The 25,635-nt window shown below is 35.6% G+C and overlaps 1 protein-coding gene across 2 annotated transcripts in view; it reads left to right on the top strand.

Moving 5' to 3' along the window:
- nfatc3a (nuclear factor of activated T cells 3a) overlaps window positions 1-25,635 on the top strand; it is a 194,143-nt gene that overhangs the window by 138,545 nt on the left and 29,963 nt on the right. For both annotated transcript variants that reach the window (XM_039762941.1, XM_039762942.1), the window contains exons 4-8: window positions 2,017-2,216; window positions 2,757-2,929; window positions 7,645-7,785; window positions 24,761-24,816; window positions 25,201-25,327. In XM_039762941.1, coding sequence (XP_039618875.1) covers window positions 2,017-2,216; window positions 2,757-2,929; window positions 7,645-7,785; window positions 24,761-24,816; window positions 25,201-25,327 — 697 coding nt within the window. The remainder of the gene's footprint in view (window positions 1-2,016; window positions 2,217-2,756; window positions 2,930-7,644; window positions 7,786-24,760; window positions 24,817-25,200; window positions 25,328-25,635) is intronic.

Genomic DNA, 25,635 nt, shown 5'->3' with positions numbered 1-25,635 from the left:
TTTAACTTTTAAACCTACTTTAGCTTTTCTTTTTTCATCCATCCATCCATTATACAACCCGCTACATCCTAACTACAGGGTCACAGGGGTCTGCTGGAGCCAATCCCAGGCAACACAAGGTGCAAGGCAGGAAACAAACCCTGGGCAGGGCACCAGCCCACCACAGTTTCTTTTTTCATTCTGTACAAAAGCATTTTTCTAACAAACCATTCAACTATTTTTCAGTATGTTATTGTTTTGTAGCCTTTTTTTTGGTCTGTTGTTCTTTTCTTTGTTCATAAGTCCATTTCACACATGCAGGTGTCCAAGGAGTTTACTAGTAAATTCTGCAATGAACAAAGCCAGTGCCAAATTTTCTAAGGTACCTAAGCCTATAATTTCCTAGTTCAAATCCTTGTATAAGTCTTGTGAATTTCCTGGATCAGCACATGTGTGTACATAAAGCTGCAAAACTGCTGGATTATGCATAAGAAATGTCACAACAGAAACACGTAAGATACATTAACATTAATGTGCATGAACCAATCATATTGTTAAACACAACACAGTTTTGCACAATTTGATTCACACCTGCTGTTTTCTGCCATCAAAGGGGAGTGCCCAAATTGCAGTGAAACAGGGAATATGTACAAACTGAGCTTTGTGTAACTTTCATGAATACCAAAAATTGCAGTAGCACATTTCTTCAGATCCTGTCTGCTTTACTATTTTTCATTTTTCTTTCTGTAATATTGTTTATGTATGGAATGCAGCTTTGTTATTCATGAAACAAGCAACACAGAATGGTTCAAAGATTTCTTATGTCAGACTTTTTAAATATAAAACTTTGAGACCCTTAGTCCTCTAGTGTTCATTATGACTACTATATGTATTTGATTTCACTTTTAGCATATTTTGAATCTGCACCCAGCATTAGCATTAGTATTTTGCATTTGTTTGAATACAAAATTGAGTATAAATTTTGTTTTTTTTTTTAATTTAATTAGCCACGTATGAATTAAGTCATGGTTATGGTATAATCATGATTTAATTAAAAATATATAACTTGTATGTATCTTTTTGTATGGAGTATAGTATTAAACATTGCAGTTGAATGTATAATCATGATTTGATCTAGATTAAAAAGAAATCACAGATGTGTATACTTGTCTGAAGGAATCATAGTTTGGAAAATGTTTGAATTACTGTGAATACATTTTACAGGATGTCTTTGCATGACTTCACTGTAATTCTTTGGTATAGAGTCATGCATTCCACCAGTATATGAAGGGCCCAACTTTGTACTCCATAGTGCACAATGTAATTTTAATTCTGCAGTTGGAACCAAGATTTGTTGTGTGATGTAGCAGTATTATACTGTACCTTCACATTGAAGATGGGGGCTGCATTAAAAAATAGTTACACACACCCCTCAAACCTCAGGTTCATTGGAGAAATTTAGATTATGCTTTTAACATGCATACGGGCTGGAGTAGGTAACTTTGACTTTGCTTCTGTGTCAGAACAGGTGGCAGCAGTGTTCTAAAGTCGGCCTTGTTTTTTCCTTTTAAATGCAGGCATGTTAATGTCGGATTAAATGTCCAGTATTGTGGGTGATGCTGTATATTATTTCTTGCACTGTATTTACTACTGGAGAGAAGGTAGTCAGGCTGGAAAATTAAAATCTAAGTGCAAAGATCTGTGTAACACAGCTAAAATAACATTGTAGTTTGTGCATTAATTCTAAAAGAAGTTGTTGTGCTTTGTCTGGAGCGTGTTATGATTTAATTAATATGAAGCTAATACTGTTACTGAAGCAATGAAAATTATTGACAGAGTTAAGTGTTACTGTCCCTGTATAGAATGTAATAAATCCTAACTTCTTATACTGCAACTTGCTTGAATAAATCCACATACAGTATTCCTGTATTTCTATAACCTGAATCATTACTTGTGCAGTTTTGTAGGTTACAGAATTTTTAAAAAGTGTAACTTTATAGTGGGAAGTAATGAAATATGTCATTATTTTTCTTGCAGCTTCTAGGATATAATGAAAAAGCAGTGAACCTTCAGATGTTCATTGGAACAGCAGATGATCGCTACCTAAGACCACATGCCTTCTACCAGGTGCACAGAATAACTGGGAAGACCGTTGCAACAGCCAGCCAGGAAACCATAATTGCTAGTACAAAGGTCCTCGAAATTCCTCTTCTCCCTGAAAACAACATGTCAGCCAGGTACTTGTCATAAGTACTTTAGGATTCCATTATTCATCCCTGAGCATGCAACTCTTAAAGCCTTAAGAGTATAAAAATAGCACTGTTGCCCAAAGAATTTATGATCCTTGGACTGTAATGTTTTTCACTAAAAATTTTATAGAGTTTTAATTGAAACCAAGAGCAGAGCAAGGGAAAAAGGAAAATATGAGAACCCCAGATGAAGTGAATCTAGAGAATAAATTCTTTTTCCATAAATTCAGACATGGTCTATAAATTTTGAATACTTTGTTATAACATCACATCTTTATTCCATGGAAGAATTAAGCATCCATTTTCAGTTAGATATATGATAATAATAGTCAATTAATGTTAGCATGGCAGGAAATTATAACCTATTGGACTTCTTTTCGATGTATTTATTAGCTTTTATTTGTGTGTATGTATCTGATGACCCTATTAATAATTTGCAGTTTTAATTATAAAGCTCATTATATTTTCAATATACTGTATTAAGTATGATTTATAAAGGAATTTTTCTCTTTTCCTTTTTTTCTGTAGCATTGACTGTGCCGGCATTTTGAAATTAAGAAATTCAGATATTGAACTTCGGAAAGGTGAAACCGACATAGGCAGGAAGAACACCCGTGTGAGAGTAGTGTTCCGTGTACATATCCCACAAGCTGGAGGAAAAGTGCTGTCCTTACAAGTGGCTTCTATTCCTATTGAATGTTGTAAGTTCTAAATTTCAGTAATATTCTCTTTTAAAATTACTGTGCTGTTTTTGTGTCTCTATTGCAATATTGATAGAGCAAACTCCTGCAGACATATACAGTATTTCTTAATTTCTTTGCTCCAACACACACCCTTTTTTATAAAGTGATTTTAATCTTTTTAAGGGATCAAAGCATTACGCACATCTGAATCTGTTCCTCGGAGAGTCACAGTCAGGGCAGCTGATGGAACAGTCCTTATGGATGATAATGCAGTTGTGACCCGCTGGGCTAGCTACTTACTTTGAGTGGTTGTTCAAAGCTGATCCTCCGGCTAGGACGCTGGACATCTCTCGGTTCATGGTTCTTGAGGCTGATCCTCCAATTAGCTGTGAACCACCCAGTCTCACTGAGATTGCACAGGTGGTGAACCAGCTGAGGGGGGGAAAGGCTGCAGGGGTCTGTGGTATCCGGGGTGAACTTCTCCAGGCTGTTGGTAAGGCTGGCCTCCTGGCATTGCAAGCAATCTTTGCTTCCATTTGAAAGACTGGCATCATCCCAACTGACTGGGAAATTGGACTTGTGATCGCCTGGATTGCAGCAACTACAGGGGGGCAACACTGCTCTCGGTGCCAGGTAAGGTCCTTGCTAGGTTCGTCCTCAATAGGATCCATGATCACTTGCTCACCTACCGGTGAGTCTAAGAAGTCTACCCATCGACCGCATCCTGTCACTGAGGGTTCTCATGAAGTGCAAACGCGTATATCATCAGAGTTTCTTTGTTGATTTTCGCAAAGCGTTCGACTCATTTGATCGAGTTGCCCTGTGGGACTTCCTGAGGGTTCGCGGGATCCCCTTGAGGTTGCTGGATATCTTGGCTGGCCTGTACACTGGTCCTGTGAGTGCTGTGCAGAGTGGAGGTAGAACCTCTGCATTTTTCCTAGTTGATTCTGAGGTTCATCAGGGGTGTGTTCTTACTCCTACTTTGTTCAGTGCTTGTATGGACTGGGTGTTGGGCAGAGTCGTGGGGTCCAGCGGCTGTGGGGCATCTATTGGTGAAGAAAGATTCACTGATCTTGACTTTGCTAACAACTTGTGATCTTCACAGAGACAATGGAGGCTCTGATTTCCTGCATTGTGAGGGAGCTTCAGGCGCATTTCCCCGAAGGGGATCCGGCTCGTAAGATCCTCATTGTTGGGGACCCGAATGGCTGGACCAGGCCAAGGGGTCGTCCACATAACACCTGGCTGCGGCAGATAGAGGGTCATTTCCGGAGGATGGGACTGGATCGCGTGTCTGCCTTGGGGGTTGCAAACTAGGATCCCGAGTTGTTACGTCATGTAATGGGTGCAGCAGTGCACTGTACCAGTGCATGCTTCCCAACTTGACTTGACTTGCTGTTTGATCTGGGCATTAACTAAGGTCCTGAACAGTTTCCACATGATATTATGCATTGTTTTGCTGCCACCTAACTGGCTGATTAGATAATTACATGGATAACCAGGTAGGTGTGTGGGTGTTCTTAAGAATTTGCCCATTGAGTGTATTTGGTTATTAGTGGATACTAAGAACCTAGCCTATGGAGGAGAACATTTATCTTAGCTATCAGGAGGTAAATGAGAGCTCCCTGAATGCAAAAACAAAATCAGAAATGAGTTTTCATTGATTGCAGGCATGTGCAAAACCTTGGGCTCCATCATCCTATGCACCCTTAAAAAGGGGAACATTTATACAGTAGTGCTAACAGCACTTTTATTTTGTGGTGTTATTTGCCTGAAGCATAGTCCTTGAGGTTCCAGCTACAGCTGCACATAGATATCCTGAACCACTGCAACTTAGAGTTCAAGTTAATAGAATGCTTCAGCATATCTCATTGGAGTCAAAACTGGTATTGTTTAAAAAATTGTATGCAAACCCATGTCACATAGTCTTGGGTTGTGCAGTATACTGGTACTGAAAAACTGGTACTGAATTTTTAAAGAGGTGTTGTGCTCACATTTCAGTATTTTTGGTACCAAAAGTAAACATTAGTTTTCCAACCCTCAACTCCATCAACCACCTTTGACACTCGCAGTACTAATTAGGGGACCCGGCTTCTTGTTTCAGTGCAATCAAGACTTTACTGGGGACCTTCCCCACCTCACCCCCAAAGTTTCAACACAATTGAGAATTTACAGGGGGCACCCACGTCCCCATTCTTCAAGATTGAAACTTCTTAACAATGGACCTGTATTTTTCCCTGGCTTTGATGCGATCAGGACTTAATGGGGGGAAGCTTCAACGCATACTGGGTGCCCCAAGATGGAAGCAGTGCAGTAGCACTGGAAGGCTTGAGAAAAAACGGGGGTGGGGAGGTGTTGCGGTATAGCATCTGAATCACTCTTGTATCACTGCTGATGGTTGAAAGTTGGTATTAATATCAAAGTCAAAATTTTACTGCCGATCCAGCACTAATACAGTCTGAATGACACAGGCAAGCTCTGTTAACTCACCTCACATTGTAAAACATCAGCATATTCTTTACATTATTTGTGTCACGAAAAACATTTAGGGCAATATAATCCCTTAGATATGCTATAGCATAAACCGGAACAGAATTCAAATCTGCATCGTTTGCAGTCATATTCATTAAAATTACCTCATGCTACATTAATTTTTTTTAACAATTTCACTGTCACTTCAGAATTAAACTGGAGTCATCATAACAGCTTATCCCAGGAACCTTTTACATATTAAGCCCCCAGAGCAGATTGTCTCTGTGATGACTGTCAATGATACTACAAAAAGAATAGTTCAAAAGTATGTAGCCTATGTACAGCAAACAGCATTCCAAAAGCACCCAACAGATAGTTGCTTTGTTGGCTATAACAAGCCTTACTGGGCTAGTAATACATCAACCCAGGAAAACCCATCCAATATTTGTACCAAAAATTACGAACAAATTTAATCTCTCATTAACCGCCACATTTCCACTCCTTTACTCAGCACTACACTCCTTGGCTAAAGAGAAAATACTCTAACTTAATACAGTAATTGAGATTCACTTTTAAAAATTAATATATACTTGTTTGACTAAATTGAAATGTGAGTTAAAATTCAGTGTAGGATATTTGGTACAAAATTGTCACTATTAACTTGATTTTAGCACAATAGTTTATTAAGCTATTATGCAGATTGGACAATGGTTCTTAACTGATCAAAGTGACGCATTAATTAACCACCAGAAATTTGTTTCTCTTATAGACTCTACTTCTTCTAAGTTATTTATTTAGCTTTATTATTACCTTTTTCCTTTTGTACATTGATGTTCGTTAACCACTTGGGCTGATTTTCTGTTCTTTTGGAGACGAGACTCAGAGCACCTCATTTAATAGAAAAGGTAGACTGGCAGTGAAATGTTATAGCTATTAATACTACCCACAGAAGTTTATATGTGTAAAGAATTTGACAAATTATAATCAATTGTGGCAATTTTTTTCCTGCACAAAAGCCTCACAGCCCTTCTGAGCCTCAATGACAAAATGAGAAACATAGTACAACATGTGCACTCCTGCTTCTCCTTTATCAGTTTAGCGTATGCATGTATATATAACTAAATTTACCATTGCATGAAGTATAGCTCATCTTTTAGGGCATCCTTTCAGCAGGAGTGAAAATATTAAATAGGCAGCTTCTCCAGCTAAAGTGGAGACGTTGCATACCTGTCTGCATTTAAAAATGAAATTCCCTAGGAGAAGAAATTTTGACCCCAAACCAAAATTTCACTGGCAAAAAACACATTCAGGAGCAATGTTGTAAATCTGAGCCAAATCCCAAAAATACCTCCTAGAGGTAATTTTCTAGTAAAGCACAGGTGTGGTCAGTAAATAATGTTCCCACATGGAAACATTTTGGAACAAAACATAGCCTGTGGTCTTCCCTGTACAAATGGGGAATCTGTGCAAAAGTTGATGGAAATACATTGAATGGTGTGGAATTGGAATTCAGCTCTGCCATTCAACCAAAAATATGGATAAACTGTTTTTGGATTTGATGTGCCAGTATGAGGTGTTGGTCTGAAAAATCATATAACGTAACGTAGTCTACACTAATTGGAAATATTTGACATTATTAATTTAGTTTTGAATATTTATACTGTAAACATTTATTGAAATTGCTTGAAATTCAGCTATGAATGTGACACCACTACTAGCAAGAGCTGCATTGGCATAATACATTAACTAAACTAAATAAGCCAAAGCACCAGAACAGCTGTTGAAACTAGTATTCAGAACTATTATGTATTTTTACATTTCTGATCACATCAGTTGTGTTTTGAGATCAAAGGAAAGTTGAAGCAGAGAGCAAGCAATGACACGGAATTATATGCAGTTTTTAAAGCACAGTAATCTGTAGATGACACACACTATCTTTGCAGAGCTGGTCTTACCTATGTGGGCAAAAACATGTCCACTGCCCTGATGGAGTAGTTTTCTGTTCTGTGCAAAATGATTTCAGTCCAAATGAGTAAGAAAGTTGTGTATACTCATTTGTAACGACAATTTTTCCAGCCTAGTCAAGCCCAAGTTCACAATGCTACTTTACGGGTCTGTGTTCCAAAAAAGATGAGTGAAGTTGGTATGCATCTATGGGTTTACACCATGAAAGCAGATTATGGTCTGATACCAGTATGTTAATAGTTTTCCCTCATAAAAGAGATAACATTTCTTTTAAATTGAATTGTTTTCTATCACAGCTCAACGATCAGCCCAGGAGCTTCCACAAATCGAGAAATATAGCCTGAGTAGCTGTTCTGTTAATGGAGGAGAAGAGATGGTGATCACTGGCTCTAATTTTTTTCCAGAATCAAAAGTAGTTTTTCTAGAGAAAGGTCCAGGTAAGTCATTTAATTCTGTAGCATGAATTGCCTTATAAACGAATGAAATTACAAATATATTGAAAAGATTTGATTTTTTAGCAATGAATGGTAAATACTGTAGTTTAGTTGAATTTTTGATCGTTTAATTTTAGAGCATAATGCTACTTAATTAATATATTGTAACTAAGCAAGCTAAAGTTCAAATATTTGTCTGAGAAAAAAACACGTTTACATTTATGTTTAGCATTCAGAGAAATTCTTACTTGCATGTCTGACATTCAAGCAGTTAGTGTTGCTAGTCAAATGCTGACCTTATTGAAATCTATGATAAAATTATTTACACAAATATTCTGTAATTTCATACCCTTGCTCTTCAGCTTTTCAGAAATTAGTACAATAAATTCATTTGAATAAATATGATTTATTTTTATTGATTTTCAAACTCATTTTGCAAAAACCCATTTGGATTATTTTTTTTTTTTGTCTACTATCATCAGAATTTTAGTAGAGTGTGAACAACAAATTACCATAGCTTGTTCTTTTGGTTTGTAACTTTAACCATATGGTACATAAATTGTTTTTACTACTGTATAAATTCAGTTCAGTAAGCCATAAACTTTGTTTATTTGTTTAGTATTTCATGTAGACTTGGAGCTCATCACACTTCAAATATATAAGACGTAACTTTAAAAAACCTAAGTTGTGTGTGTATATATATATATATATATACACACATACAGTGATCCCTCGCTATATCGCGCTTCGACTTTCGCGGCTTCACTCCATCGCGGATTTTAAATGTAAGCATATCTAAATATATATCACGGATTTTTCGCTGGTCCGCGGATTTCTGCGGACAATGGGTCTTTTAATTTAAAGTACATGCTTCCTCAGTTTGTTTGCCCAGTTGATTTCATACAAGGGACGCTATTGGCGGATGGCTTAGAAGCTACCCAATCAGAGCACGTATTACATATTAACTAAAACTCCTCCATGATATACGATGTGCTTCCCGAGGGGATTGTTTGCTTTTCTCTGTCTTTCTCTGACGTTCTCTGCTCCTGACGGAGGGGGTGTGAGCAGAGGGGCTGTTAGCACAGAGGCTGTTTGTTTAGAAGATACGGAGGCTACTCTAAAAAATGCTGAAAGATTACCTTCACATTGCTCCCTTGTTTGCGGCTGCTTTATCGCAGTGCTCATACTTAAAAGGCCAACAGCACGTATTGATTTTTTGATTATTTGTTTTTCTGTCATGCTCTCTCTATCTCTCTTGACATTCTCTGCTCCTGACGGCTCTTGTTTGAAGAGAAGATATGTTTGCATTCTTTTAATTGTGAGAAAGAACTGTCATCTCTGTCTTGTCATGGAGCACAGTTTAAACGTTTGACTAAAGGGTGTGATTTCCTGTCTAGAGGGCTCTAATGATGTTAACAATGTGGGAAAGTTTATAAGGGCTTAAAATATATAAATATAACCATACAAACATATGGTTTCTACTTCGCGGATTTTCACCTATCGTGGGGGGTTCTGGAACGCAACCCCCGCGATTAAGGAGGGATTACTGTATATATGTGTGTGTGTGTTTGTCTATACAGTATATGTATGTAGTATATGTAAATATATTTAGTGTGTATAAATAAAATACCAATAAAACTACTATAAAGTACTAAATCATAAACATTCATACTTCTCTTTAATATACACATTTATTTGAGAATATAAATATTGTTTTTTGATTCTAACACTGGTTAGTAAGCTAATAAAGAAAGTGAAGGTACGTTTGGCCTGTTGGAAGTGGGAAAGATTTTAAAAAGTCTGCATTTGACACAGATTTTTGAAGAATTTTTTATTTTTTTTTTTTTTATAAGATACTAGGGGGCTTCGCTTGCCAACCCCGGTTTTTCACTTTTATTTCAGAACTTCTGTAAAAACAATATTTGGAATCTTTCGAGTCCCAATGTGCTTAATCTTTTTAATGAGGTCAGTGAGACATATGTTTAATGACTTTGCACCATAATTTAGGATAGGTTTCTTTGTTTGGAATTTCAGCACAGACAAAATTATCTACATCATCAGCAGTTAATAATTTTTTTTGCAAGGTAACCAATAAATGCAAGTGAGGTAAACTCCATTTTTGAAATTCTCTTGACTTAAACTTCAAAGCCTTACAATATTTACATACTTCTGACATATCACCTGTGTCCATATATTCGATCTCTATTCGCCTTTTCATTATTTCTCCGAGTAATAATTTCTCTTTTGCGCTAATGCGATGTTTACTTTCTTTGTTTTGACACTGTCATTTTTTCTTGCTTTCATATTCTGTATTTTGCTCTGCATGTGTTTCTACGAGTCTTTTGAATTCCAGTTTTCATTAGCTGCATGTGTTTGGCCCCTTGTTTTTTAACCTGTTTATGATGTTTTACTTTGTTTTGTACTCTGTCTTTTATTTCTGACCTTGCTTTATCCTGCATTTGTTTCAATGACACCTGGTCTGTGGTGATTACTTTCCCTTTTTCGAGTAATAATTTCCGTTTGTTTGCGCTACTGCGATCTTTACTTTCTTTTATTATACTTTCTAATTTTCCTACTTTCACATTCTTTAACTTTCTCCACATGTGTATCGCGCCAAACTTTTTTTTTTTTTTTTTTGAGCCTTTCAAATTCTACTGCTTTCATAATTTCTCACCTGCTCTTCATGTGTATAGCACCAACGTCTGGATAGGATGTGCTTTTTTTTTTCGATTCCACTTGTTCCGGGCTGATACTTACTTTCCTTATTTTCTGAATTTGCACCTAGATTATTCTTTTTCTTTTTTGTCTCTCCAACGCTTTTGAGTCTCTTTTCTCTGCACTGCTTTCTTCTTCACTTCGTCGTCTACGTTTCATTTATAACGTATTGTCCTTATGCGCTTTATATGCGCTGAGAGCCCTGGATCTGTGTCTGCTCAAAGCCAAAACACGACTGAGTGTGCTGCTGGCTGGATATTGGTTGTAAGTAGGGCGTGTCTTGCAAGAATCTCATGTTCTACGTCATCATGAGATGGTCCTGAGTCAATCTCTTGGCAAAAAGTCTCATGTTTAGGTTCCCTGCAATCTCTTTAGTCTCGCGGGTCTTTTAAGTGTCTTCCGTGATCTTATAAGATCACGTCTCGTTGCCCTACTGTTTCTCTCCAGGATTTTTTTTTATAATAGAAAGATAGTCAAAAATCCATTTTTTTCCTGTACGTTAAATATAGGAAAACACGGGGGAAACCAGACTTTAAATAGTACATTGTTGTGAGTAAATTTAAGTCTGGCCACTTAATAGAGAGTTTATACTCACCCATTGAACTTATGTCTCCCGCTTTTCCCCAATCCACAAATTAAAGACAGGAAATATCATCTCTTGCATCCATTTACCCAACTGAAACAGAGATATATAAACATTTGCTTTTGCAGTAAGTACTCACAACTTGGACTTTTTCATGTTCTGTTGAATAACATTGGATTGATCATCGGACAAAGACTTAATATATCAAAATGAAAGCAAATCTCTGGAAGTTGAAATATAGTATATCATTATTAACTGATTGCCTAAGCATTCACTTTATTTATGACATCACCTACTTAGTTAAATGGCAATCACTTTGTGCAGTCAAGGTGTTTAAAGTGATTGTAATGTAAATAAATCTATATCTGGTAGTTCCAGCTGCTGGTTATGCAGTTTCCTGTCAAACATTTGGGCATGTAGACAAAGAAACACTCCAAATAATAACAGCCCTGTCCACTTTAGTAAATTTTCGTTAAAAACACAGACATTTATCCCAGTTTTCACTCACAAAAACAAGTACTTCTGAAAAGGAATAAGATAAACATATTTTGACATTTTGAGCATATAAGAGTTCCTTTCCATGGTGCTTCTTTTGCTCTAAATTTTGTTTTTCTAAATTGTGTATGATTTTTAGAAATCATAGTCAAATGACTGCTTACATTGCACAACAGAATCACCAGTCATATATGTGTTCAAACTGTGCAAACATATTTGGTCCAGTTGACAAGACCTAAATTCTTCTGATCATGCAACAGCCCGGTCATTAGAGGCAAACAGGCATTGCAACCACTCCAATACTGCACATGAAATGACAGCTGAAAAAGCTGTAGTGCATACCTGACCATGGCAAATGACAGACAAATGACAGATTTTTCCAATTGATTATAGCATTTAACATTGATGAACGATTTTTATTGTCAGTTAAGAACAGTCAATTTTTATAAACAGTTTTCACATTTGGTTTTTGATTTCTTCCTATACTGATATAGTATTACAGGTCAACATTTACATTTAAACATGTAGAAGATTATGAAATCAGGTTTTCAATTTGTTCAATAAATTATTTTGATTTGTTTGTGTTTTTTGTAAGAGAAACATTAATACCTGACCAATATAATTCAACTTTTCTTTAAGTAAAGTATATTTAAGACTTTAAAAATAATCCATCTATTTCCTTGAACATTTTAAACCAGGTCAGGTTAGCCAGGGAGCAGAGTCTTTCTTAGCTCTAGGGGCATTTTGCATATTATACTGTGTACTGGTACATACTATGAAAAGGTTGCCAGCAAATGCTTTCTCCATATTTACAGCATGAGTACAGTGCAAATTTATCAGAGTACTGTATATGCAAGATGCTGTAGCAGAGAAAAGTTTATCTTTCACATTTTAGTCCACATTAAGGCAAATATATCATGATGATATAAAACACATAAAAGTAATCATTTTTTCTTGGTAATTAGAGTTTAGCTTTGTCATTTAAAAGCTTAAAGCTCAAGTCTTAGGCTAAACTCAAAATTTTAAAAAAGATTTGGTCTTGTCAGTTACAGGAGATGGACGTCTAAAAGCAACGCTTTGTTAGCAGCGGTTTTATTTTTTTTCTTATTTCTTATTATCCCAAGGTATCCTGTATTTACCCAACCCGAGGAGTTTCTATTACAGTATATAAACTTGAGCAACAAGAAAGGGAGTCAGAAAAAAACGGAAAAGAAATCTAAAGCTACATCCAAGTCTAGACAGGCATTAAGCGCAAGTGCAAGGTACAGCCTTTCAGAGACTAACCTGGAACAGGCAGGCGACTCCCCAGGACCCCACTCTACTGCATCATGTCCTGTCGAGAGTGAATGTGCAAGTGATGCAGGTCATGATAGCTTGCCACTTCACCTGAGGAGCACAAAAGCTGAAACAATCTGTCTGAACTGAAGGTAATGATCGCAATAATGGTCTCGGCCATAAATGAGCTCAGGAAAGACCGTCAGAAAATATAAAGAAAGAAATAAATGGTTTACTCAAGACATGCGAGAAGACAAACGAGAAGCTACGGCTGGAGCTGTAAGAGCTGCGGCAGGATAATAAAGACTTGCAAAAATGTGTTTGTAATCGCTTTGATGCATCTTTTAAAGGTATGCTGTGAAAAATTGAGGAACACATTCAGGAAAATGCGTCTAAACAGAGAGCACTTGCCGATCAGCTGGAAGACATTAAGCAGACATTCACGACTCGAATTGAAACAGCTGGACATTTGGCATCTACCGCTGATGGAAAAGCAACAGCTGCGAATTCCAAATGCTAAAAACTCGGAGACAGACTTGTTGCTCTGGAAGATGGATGCAGAAGGAATAATATTAGAAGTGAAGGTCTACCTGAGAATCGTGAAAGTCCAAACCCAGTGAAATTCGTAGCAGAACGTTTCTCAAAAATAATTGGAGAGGACTTTAAATTAGACACCGAGATAGCAGCAACTTATGGGGATCAAATACCTCTAAACTCTTGTTGTGCGCTTCGAGAGATTATAATTTAAGCTTAATGTAATGTCAATTCTCAGACAGAAACAAGAGATTATATTTGAAAATAACCACATTCGTATTTCCCTGATTTCTCACCCTCAACAGCTGCTAAACGTGCTACTTTTTATAACATTAAACAGTGGCTACGAAAAGCTGATAATAGATACAGCGTCTTGTATCCTGCCTAAAATATTCAAGATAAGCATTACATCTTCAACACTACGGAGGAAGCAGAAAAAGAGTTAAGAAAGCTGATCCAGACACTTTTTTGAAATATAATCGTGAGTCGCATCCTGTCATGGCATGGCAAGAAGATATTACCTGCTGTCTGATCCGCTTGCAATGATACTGGTACCATAATTTTACATCCTTTTCTCTTTTCGGCCAGTTTCTGTTTATGTTTTTAATTACAGTTATACACATGTATGTGTATGTGTGGAAGAAATTAAATTAGTAACATTTTCTTTTTAACTGTTCTAAAGGAGACTGTTTAACATCATACCCTTGGTCAAATGTTATTATTCCATTAGGGTTTACTATGCTTATCCAGGGCCACTTTTTAACACCATTCCCTGGGTTTACTATCTTAATATTTCAAGACTGTTGAAGATTATATTTTATGCTTATAGTATTTAGACTTTATCGGCAATAGATAACTCAATTTTTAATCCTCAAATGCCGCTGCTGGTGGGCTTGTTTTGTTTAGGACGTGCTCTGTCTCTATGTATGTCAGAGGACTGGGACTTTGTGAAGTGGAGTCCAGCCTCACGTGGTGAGGCAAGATGGGGGAGAGAGAGCAAGCTATATTTAATCTATCCTTTTAATCCATATAATTATAATTACCAATGTAACAATAGGCTGCATGGCAATAACTCCTGGGAAAATTGGAAATTAAGGTCAAAGCTGTCTCACTTCCAGTTAAGACTACAAAATGACATCAAAAATTCAGAATCAATGTCTCCATGATGGGACAGTTAACTTTGTTAGCTGAAATGTTAAAGGCCTGAATGACGAATTAAAGAGAAAGAAAGTATTCTCTCACCTAACAGGTATAAAAAATAGTATTTTTACAGGAGACCCACTTATTAAACAAGGATCAGTTTCAGCTGCAAAAAGTCTGGACTGGCCAAATGTTCCATTCTGGCTTTACAAAGAAAACTAGAGGTGTGGGAATTCTTATACATAGAACAGTCTCATTTGTGGTATCAGATGTAGTATCTGATCCTGAACGGAGATATGTGATTGTCATGGGCAATTTATTTAACTGTAAAGTGATTTTGATAAATGTTTATGCACCAAATGTGGATGATAGGGAATTCATGCAAAATGTATTTACAGTTAGGTTCATAAATATTTGGACAGAGACAACTTTTTTCTAATTTTGGTTCTGTACGTTACCACAATGAATTTTAAATGAAACCACTCATATGCAGTTGAAGTACAGACTTTCAACTTTAATTCAGTGGGTTGAACAAAAAGATTGCATAAAATGTGAGGCAACTAAAGCAATTTTTTAAACACAATCCCTTCATTTCAGGGGCTCAAAAGTAATTGGACAATTGACTCAAAGGCTATTTTATGGGCGGGTGTGGACAAGTCCGTCATTATGTCATTATCAATTAAGCAGATAAAAGGCCTGGAGTTAATTTGTGGTGTGGTGCTTGCATGTGGAAGATTTTGCTGTGAACAGACAACATGCCGTCAAAGAAGCTCTCCATGCAGGTGAAAAAAACCATCCTTAAGCTGCGAAAACAGAAAAAAACCATCCGAGAAATTGCTACAATATTACAAGTGGCAAAATCTACAGTTTGGTACATCCTGAGAAACAAAGCAAGCACTGTTGAACTCAGCAACGCATAAAGACCTGGACGTCCACGGAAGACAACAGTGGTGGATGATCGCAGAATCATTTACATGGTAAAGAGAAACCCCTTCACAACAGCCAACCAAGTGAATAACACTCTCCTGGGGGGTAGGCATATCGATATCCAAGTCTACCATAAAGAGAAGACTGCATGAAAGTAAATACAGAGGGTGCACTGCAAGGTGCAAACCACTCATAAGCCTCAAGAATAGAAAGGCTAGATTGGACTTTGCTAAAGAACATCTAAAAAAGCCAGCACAGTTCTGGAAAAACATTCTTTGGACAGATGAAACCAAGATCAACCTCTACCAGGCTCTTCATAGGAAAAGGCAGGCTCTACATTCAGAGCTCAACCCCTTAACAACTAAAGAAACTGAACAACTCATTTTTAAATCAAGACATCATTACTATGAACATGGAGAGAAAGCTAATAAGCTCTTAGCTCAACACATCTACAAGCAAGAAGTTCGCAGTGCAGTCCCAGCAATCACAAACAGAGACAAAATCATTGACCATAAAAATATAATGTACACATTTAGAGACTACTATAAATCCTTATATTCTACTGAGTTTAAAGAAGACAATACACAATCTAATATATTTCTGGATACATTACAGATACCACAAATAGATACTCTTAGTGCAGAGGAATTGGATAAACTTGGCACTATCAGAATTACTAGATGCTATAAAGTCACATAAGAGTGGGAAAGCAGCAGGCCCTGATGGATACCCTGTCGAATTTTATATGAAATTCTCCATTCAGCTAGCTCCCCATTTATTAGCATCATTCACAGAAGCTAGAAACAATCAAATTCTACCTCAGACTTTTTGCCAAGAATTAACCACTGTCTTTCCTAAACAAAATAAGGACTTATTACAATGTGCATCATACAGACCTTCCTCAATGATGGAAAAAATATTGCTCAGTTTCGAGGACTCAGACAACATTTCTATAATATATAAAAACCATTTTACAGTCCCTTCCTTTCAAAGATCCCAGAGGACAGAGGGAAAAGGATCTCTCACTCAACATATCAGAAAAGGAGCGGAAGGTAGCAATGCAAAGAATTCACTCTAGCTCCATATGTGCAAAGCATACAATTATTCAACTCAAAATAATATAGTATATCGAGCACATGTGTCTCGTTTAAAATTGTCCAAAATATTTCCAGGGTAAGATCCAACCTGTGAACATCTGCAATCAAGTTCCAGCCTCACTGGGTCACATGTTTTGGGCCTGCACCAAATTAACATCATTCTGGACCAAAATCTTTAAATGCCTTTCAGACAGCCTTGGTGTCACAGTCCCTCCTAACGCATTAGCATCTGTGTTTGGGTGTTCTTCCAGATGGGCTTAAAGTGAAGAAGGACACACACACTGCAATTGCCTGTACTACACTATTAGCACATAGACTAATGTTGCTCAACTGGAGGAATCCTGACTCTCCTCTTTAAAGTCAGTGGGTAACTGATGTTTTATACTGTTTGAAATTTACTTATTTTTTACCAGGTTTAAGTTTTACTCTGTTGGCCATGCTTTCTTTCTTGGGGTGGGGGTTGTATTTGTTTTCAGTCCTTTTTTTGTAAAATTGATATATTTGTATGGAATGATTACAATAAAATCAATAAAATTCCAAAACAAAAATGAATAAATTTAAAAAGTTTTTTTTTTTAAAGTCCTAAATTTATGTGCCAAAAATCTGAACTAGTGTGTAGTGGTATTGGAATTGGCTGTATTGATATCAGTTTCAGAAACTGACCCTTCGAAAGCTCAAAAATGAATAGTAGGGATTCACCCAAAACCTAATCAACTCTTACGGCTATCAAATGTAAGTTGTTCCCAAAATGTGATCAGACTCAGTCCATTTGTTCTTAATTTAATGTCCGCAAAGTGTTTACCACAGAAAATTCTCAAAACATGTCCTAGAGGTAGCAAAATTAGTTTTTGATATGAAAATTTTTAAATGATTTTTTTTCTGCAAACAATCTTCCTCCATATATTAAATAAGCAGAAGGTAAAAAAAAATATTTAAATTTTAAAGATATTTTTTTTTTTTGCTAAAACAATTGTTACTTGCTTATAGTGTTTAGTCCCTGGAAGCATAATACCATTTTTTCCTGCACGCATTGTGAGGACATTCTCCATGCATGCCACAAACAAGTTAGAAGTTGTTTTCAGGGAAAATGCCATGGAACATTATTCTGTTTTTCTTTGACTGTTATTGCAACCACATTGCTAAAAAAAACTTCATTTTTATTACATTTTTCTGTCACAAGTGGAAATATTCCTGCCTCAACAGATGTTCTCCTATTAATCACAGACAAGTGATTGAAAGTACATTTATTCTGTCATCAGATTTGCTAAAGTTAAAGAATACAAATTCATTAGTCATCAGTTCATTTGCAGTTTGATTTATTTTGATTTAACTAAGATATTTAATTGAATGTATAAAAAAGACAAATAGTTAAGGCAAATATAAGAAAGGCTAAGGTGATGTAGAAGGGGTAGGAGAGCACGAAAGTTCCAAGTGCCCTGTTGTTCAGGAAGTGTAGTAAACGTATTGGGAGGACTTGGTTCAGTGCACAGGCTGTTGGAATAATTTCATTAAAAATGTAAGATGTGAAAGGCAGTAGTACAGGTAGAGATCAAAGCCTTGTTTATGTCAGATGCTGACATACTAAATGAAAATAAATATTTGCATATGAAAGTATTTTAGAGAAATTTGTGAAGCCCTTCAATTTACCATAGCTAGATGTTTTAAGGTACTAGTCACTAAATTTAAGCAGGGTGTCAATTGACAAATTATTGGTCTTTTGTAACTAGACACTCACTTATGAAAAGTAGAATTCTGCCAGTTGCAATCTCTGGCCAGTCGAATGATGCACCTTTGAAAAAGAGTTTTGTTTTTGTTGCTCAATGTTTTTTTGATGCAAATTTTTTGATCATTGCGCAATATTTGCAAATGTTTCCCCCACACCACTTCCCTTGATCCCTTGATGTCAATTCCTTATAGTTCATTAACAGTGAAATATAAAAACAGGATTAGTGCTCACACACTATGATGGCCCTTTATTAAGTACGCCTAAATCATGATAAACTCGTCCTTCATTTGCCCTTGGAATGAACTGAATGGACCAGCATGTAGATTCAAGAAAGTGTCAGAAGATGGACAAATACTGCCTCATGTTGACTGTGCCATGGTTGTTGCAAATTGATGGTAAATTTCAAATCTGAATAATTTGCTGCATCTTACTTTTTAATACATTTAAATTCATTTGGCATATGATGGGGAGTTTTGTGCATAGAGCATCATCCTCTTGTATTAAAAAAAAAAAAACACTTCATTTACAAGTTAGTACATTCTTACCATGCAAGTTTATACCAACGAGCAACTTGTTCAGATATCTTGTTACTTACAAATGTTGCTCTACTGTTATAACCTGTGCTACTAAAACACACTCACACAATGTGAGGTGTCCCAACATCTTTTTACATTATCATTAACAGGCAGGATGAAACCATTAATTTGAAGGCAGAGTCTTACCTGGGTCCTCCAATTAGCACAATACATTAAGAACTGCAGATTATCTGTGTAGGTGATTTTCTTCTAGTCTTCTAGTATCAAATGACTGCATACCTTCACCAAACGCAACTCTATCTTCATGTTTTTTCTTCTGGCAACATTCTAAGTTATTTGAGTCATCAACTGGAATGCCGCAGTTATGTCAAGGTATAGGTTATGCATTCTGATTTTCTTCTTTTGGTACTAGTTCAATACTCCTGTGTTTGTTAACTGACTGTTGCTTATCTATTACTATGTAGAAATGTGTTCACTTCTGACAGCACTTTCATCACAAGTCTGTTTCTGACCACAAGATATTATTTATTTATCTCATTTAAGATGCTATCCCTATATTTGATTGAAGTAGTCAGTTGTGTGGAAAGCAAAACCTAGACCTGACAAAATAGATACTCAGCATGAAAATTTTACCAAAGTAAACTTTTTACATTAATATCCAACATTTTGAGACTGTAAATTTAGTATTTGCTTGCTTTGAAACTAAAATATGTTGGTCAGCCTTTATGAAACATTTTATTTCTTTAAACAAGCATAGCATAAACAGAAGAAAGAAAGCTGTTTAGTTGATTTTTATTTTCTTTCTGTGTTTGTAAAAAAAGAAATGCATAATAATAATAATAAAGATAATTTGGTGCTAGATAATTAATTACTCACCATGTTAAACAATCCCCTGTGTTAGGGCTTGGCAGTGGAAGCTAAAACTAATTAGCTAAATGCAACTTTGCCCTGTTTTTGTGGACCATATTTCACATCTTTTTCCATCAGTTTCTACAGGAAATAGATAGGGTAGAGCATCTACTATAATTAATTTGGTAAAAAGTACTTAAAAGATTACTTTTTAACCTGTACATGTATATCCTAAGGTTTTTTCTTCTGGACCTCCTCTAATATGTTCTTCTGTGTACTTATGATCATTTTCTTTAACTATCATCACAAAACTATCACATATATACTACCAATATGTGCGGTGATACATGAAGACAACATTTTACGCTTTTGTACAACTAACAAATGCCTTATTATGGCATACCAGCATAACAGTGTCAAAAGACAACCATGATCTAAACTTGATATGTTGGTGAGTCGAACACCTGGCCGTCTATTGGCAGCTGTAAACAAAATGAACATGTAAACCTTATAATTTACTTACATAGCCATACTGATCTCTTTTGCCAGCTTTGGCACAATAGAGACTGAACTGTGGCTTTTAGGAGCAGGAATCTGTTATACTACAGATTTTAATGAAGCAGAGACGTAGTGGTGAATTACATACTTAAATCTTTTGGATTTTTTTTAACCCTTAATCTTTCAGTTGTGTTTTGCAATAAAGTCTTGAAACAATTTAGGTAGCCATATGCCTATAAAACAAATGTGACTGCGTTCTGCAGTGAATTTTCATATTTTTTGCTTAAGCTGTTTATTTCAATTAGAATCTATAAAATCCACTGATTGAACTGACTTCATTAGGTATCTCAGAGAAGTTAAAGATTACATTTTGTGTTGGTGCAAAGAATCAGTAATTCCTTAATTTGAATGATTTCCCAAGTGCTTGTATTTCTTACAAGCACCTTAGAAAGATACGTGAAGTAGAGTGTACATGTTTCAAATGTGACAGAAGCACAAATTTGTTAATCTGTCATTATTGCATCAATACAGGTCTTAAATAACATCATTATGTACAGTGCACTCTACTAATATTGGCATCGTCTTATATTATCTTTAAATATCTTTATTGTTAATCCTTTTGAGCTTTAATTCAAGATAAAAACCAAAATCTAACCATTAAAGCAACATAGTTTTACATAATAAAGCACTATTTAGAGAGCACTTAAGTCAAAAACAAAAGTCTAACCATTAAAGCAACATAGTTTTACATGATAAAGCACTATTTGAAGAGCATTTAAGTCTATCCCAGTTCAGTAGGAGTGGGATTAAATTCAGCCCTGTAGTGTTCTAGAATTTTCTGTGTGTACGTACAGTACATTCTAATCTTTCAGTTGTCATGCTTGATATATGGCACTTTTATGATATTTTTTTGATGTGTTATTACAAATTTAAAATAAATGTATAATTTGTTATAGTCTCTTATAATGAATTACAGGTCAAATTCCGTTACAACGAAGTGCCAGGGACTTACAGAATCTCATTACAATGAAATATTTTTTTATTTGTCTCTATAGTGCTTTCTGTAACTTACATCCAGGTGTTTGCAATCATTTCAATAGCTTCTTTCATGTTAATTTTCATCTCCTCCTGTCTACAAGTTATGCTGATGAGAATTTTTCTCAGCATTTCCTTGCGATATACACTTTCGGGGTGCGAATGATGCCCAAATTCAATGGCTAAAGCACTTCTGTATAATTGGGTGGGAGAAATTCAACCCAAACTATTAAATGTGGAAGCATGTTGTGGGCAGCACAGTTGCCAATCAGAAGCAGAATCTTCCATCTTTATATTGTGAGGTTTCTGGACTCTTTTGGGACCCCCCAACCTCCTCAAAGGGGACAAAATGCCGAAGTGAAGTGCGTCCTGAAGCGCAATTGCTGCATCTGTGGAAGATGTTTGTCCATTGCTGGGGCAGGGCAACCGCAGGCTCACAGCACTGCAGCGGAGTGCCACGGAAGCAAACCTGAAAAGATTGCGGTCGAGCCATAGGTCCCTGTCTTGCACTCCAAAATACAACACTGAATCCTAGTACTTTAGCAAAACCAGCTTTATTCAGCTTGAAACAGGAACAGCATGATTATTTATTGTAGAGGGATGTACCACTCTTCTATACAGCGACACAGAAATCAGGCAGGGTCATGACCAGATTAGTGGCCAAGTAATACTATTCCCTGCATTTATAATGTTCCTTGCATCAACCATTGACATGTTTTCGGAGTTGCTTCAGTAGCAAGCCGCTACAGTGCAGTGAGCCTGCTGTTGCCCCGGAAATGGATAAATAGTCTTCTACAGACATGGTGATCACGCTTTGGAATGCTTTTTGGCGTGTTGTGACAACAATGACTTTGCTTTTTCTTGAATGAGTGGAACCACATAAAAACTGCTTTTTCGACATCTTCAAATGCAGCAGTTTGCATATGTTTGTGCTAAGGCCCCATCAATGGTGAAATTCCGAGTTCACTGGCAACTTCTTTTTTCTTTTTTCTTTTTGCCAGAATTTAGAGCAGCAAAAATTTCAAGTTGTTATTTTTCCATGTCTGCCATTTCTGTAGGAGGGTAACAATGACTTAAATTCCAATGAATGTTTTTCAAATGTTAACGAGCAATAAACAAAAGGTATCACTGAAAACCACAGACAACAAACACAGCAAAAAACAGTACAAGGAAAGTTCAAAGAAAGAAAAAAATGTATAATGTTTCTATTCGAGGATCATTGTGCACAACTGAGCTGTGATCACAGAACTAACTGCTCTGTGGATGATTCATTCAGGCATTTCAAGGTCTTTTGGGCACTTCGCTGCAATGAAAGTATCTGCTGAATGTATTTCACAGTAACAAGATTTCTATAGACTGTCATATGGGGAAACTGCCAGGACCATAAAAATACTTCATTGTAATGAATATCGTTGTAATGGAATTTGACCTGTATTATAATGAACTTTTACTTAAATATCTCATTAATATTTACCACGCGTGTTAGTTTTTGCTGTTCTTGTTTTGCTAGTCACCAGACAATTTTTTCATGCATGAATACTAAATAATAATATGACCTATAAATCTGGTTGGGGCTTGAAGGAGCCAATAAAAATCTGAAAAGTTGAAAACAGCCATTTGAACAGTTTATCAGCAAAAATTGTACTTTTGTATTTTCATAAACATTTTAGATTTGTACAGGCTTTGTTGTAATCCTTACATTTTTAATAGCATGTCATGGCTAGCATGTTTTGTGCTTTTTTCATCTTTGTGCTTTTAGTGAATTTTAAGTTTTGTGCTTTTTTTCATCTTTGTGCTTTTAGTGAATTTTAATTGTTCTAACCACAGTTGAATGGTTCCCGTACATGATCTCAGTGTGTACATTTTGTTTTTTGGTTCACAGTAGATGTTCAATTGTTGTACAACGTCTTTGTGCTTATGACACGACACCTGCCAAATATTCCCTCCTGTGACCTTGGGGAAATAATGAGTTGGTGAATTTTGAACTGGTGAATTGTTACCAAACATAAATCACTTGTTTTTATTTTTACTTTGTCAGAGCACATGCACACCACTGTGATGAGACTGAATCTGTTACTTGTTTCAGATATATATAGAGCTACTGATTTTCACTTGATTTATTTTCTGCAGTTGTGACATTAAAATATAAAGAACTATGTTGTATGGCTGTAAGAAAGAATTCAGCCATATCTATGATTGATTTTGCAGTGTGTTGAACAGTGTTGTTGAAAAATGGATGGTGCAAAAAAAAAAGTTGTAAAGAAAATTAAATACTTGGCATTAGTAAATGTAAAATGTAATGTTTTAAAGTTCATTTTGCTTATAATGTTTTCTGTATAAATATAGCTTTTTAAAATATCATTGTTTTCTCTGTAGTTTGAGACATGGTTCCAGAATGTATTTACTTCTGTTATTTTATGTCATGGGTATCCCATAAAGTAAACAGACATCGGGTCTGAAGTAGCTGTTGAGCCGGTTTACAGAAAGCTTTAGCAGCTGCACAAGTTAAAATTGTGCCCCACATTTAATGTTTATTCCTTGAACCACCTTTAAAGATAGTTGACAGTAAACGTTTGAACAGATGTTACATTGTTACCTAAATGTAATGCCAAAAGTGTCAGCAGCCAGAGAAGTAAAATCAATTCTTATTTGGATTTCACAAACTCTTTTTTTTCTTTTAAAAAAAAAAAAAAAAAGTTGCTTCCTACTTAGATTTAATCTTATTACATTTTTGTAGCATTGATTAAAGTAGCCCATCATAAACTCATTGTTATGTTTGTGCAATTATTTTGCTTAGAATAAGAAGATATATAGTAACCTGTTGCTTTTAGTAAATGTTTAGCTCAGAGCATATAATTTAATACTTAAAGATCCACAAATATAATCCTTGGAAAGCTGTATTAAGTGTAAAACAATAAATATAAGGCTGATTATAACAGTTCATCCTGAGGTGAAAGTTTGTCTGTTATTGTAGAACTTTTTGTTTTTTAATTATCTGGCATCTAGTATTGTTAAAGCATGGTTTTCCAGTTTACTTGCTAGCCCATGTACCTGTCTAAGATGGGCTGAAATATAAGTTTTCAGGGTTGACCTCAGCATTAATGTTTGTAGTGCACCATCTATTGGAATGTATTTTGTAATACTTTAAAAATGTTTATAATATTGTAATAATTTTGCATTTGTCATTTCAACAGGTGGCACATCACAAACATTAGTGGTAATAAAATGCATTGCCACAAATGTTTGTGATGTGCCATCTGTTGTTATTACAAATTCAACACATTTTAATATTGTAAGTGTGATGCACAATTTGTTGGATTGACACAGAGATAGCAACTGGACAGACACATAAACCCACAGATGCTTTTTTTTTTTTTTTTAAAATAGGTTGAATTTATCTAGATGCTAATAAATATTTTTTTATTAATTTCTTAGGTTTTTTTTTTTGGCCAAGTGTGTAACTTTGGAACTTAAAATCTGTGTCCAGGAAAATAAATTGCTTTTTAAGATTTCTTTGTTGCTGCCTTTTTCTTGCTTTCAATGGTTATGATATTAATCTTTTTTTTAGATGGAAGACCACAATGGGAAGTAGATGCAAAAATAATGCGTGAGAAATGTCAAGGGGTAAGTACTATGGAAAAGAAAAAAAAATAAATGTAATTTTTTGATAACATCAGCAATCCCATATCTGAAGTTCTGTTTACATTATTTAAGTCACAAGATGAAATGTGCAATGTGGGTGTAACTGTGTAGTAAATGTTTTCATCTGGTGTTTACCTACATTTTTATGATTTGACAAGATTTTCTTTTCTATTTAGTAAGGTGTTGTTTGGTTTTCCTGAATTTTTACTCACTTGCTGGAATAATGAAACCATAAATGACAACTTGCAAACTCAATAACTAAAGACTTACTTTATCTAAAAAAGCTTTTATCGATTTAAAATGTTGTTATTAAGCAGGCATCTGGTTTTCTATAAATGTAAACTAACACTATTTTCATCTTTTCAGTCTAACATAGTTGTTGAAGTTCCTCCATACCGAAGTAAAACAATCACTTCTGCAGTCCAGGTGCAGTTTTTTGTTTGTAACGGAAAGAGGAAAAGAAGTCAGTCTCAACGATTTACGTATTTGTCAGGTAAACTCTAAACATGTATTTCTGTTTTAGTCAAATATGCACCAGTCCAGTGATTACACAAGGAATAATTTTAAAATTGGGCATCATGTTGTGGGTGCTGATATTGAATGAGTTTAAATTTTGATCAAGTGTAGATGAGATAAAATGTTGTGTACAAAGGCTGCTGAATGAAATATTTATTTCTTTTTTCTATATTTGTTATGCATTTAATTCTATTGTATGGCTGTAGTTTCGTACAAGAGCAGTAATTAAATGTAAATTGATAACAATCACTGATACTGTATTTATTAATAACATTTTTTATTAGA

Source organism: Polypterus senegalus, chromosome 9 (assembly GCF_016835505.1).
Source record: "Polypterus senegalus isolate Bchr_013 chromosome 9, ASM1683550v1, whole genome shotgun sequence".
Classification (NCBI taxonomy): domain Eukaryota; kingdom Metazoa; phylum Chordata; class Cladistia; order Polypteriformes; family Polypteridae; genus Polypterus; species Polypterus senegalus.
Note: the sequence above shows the minus strand (reverse complement) of the source record. Positions and strands in the feature narration are given on the sequence as shown.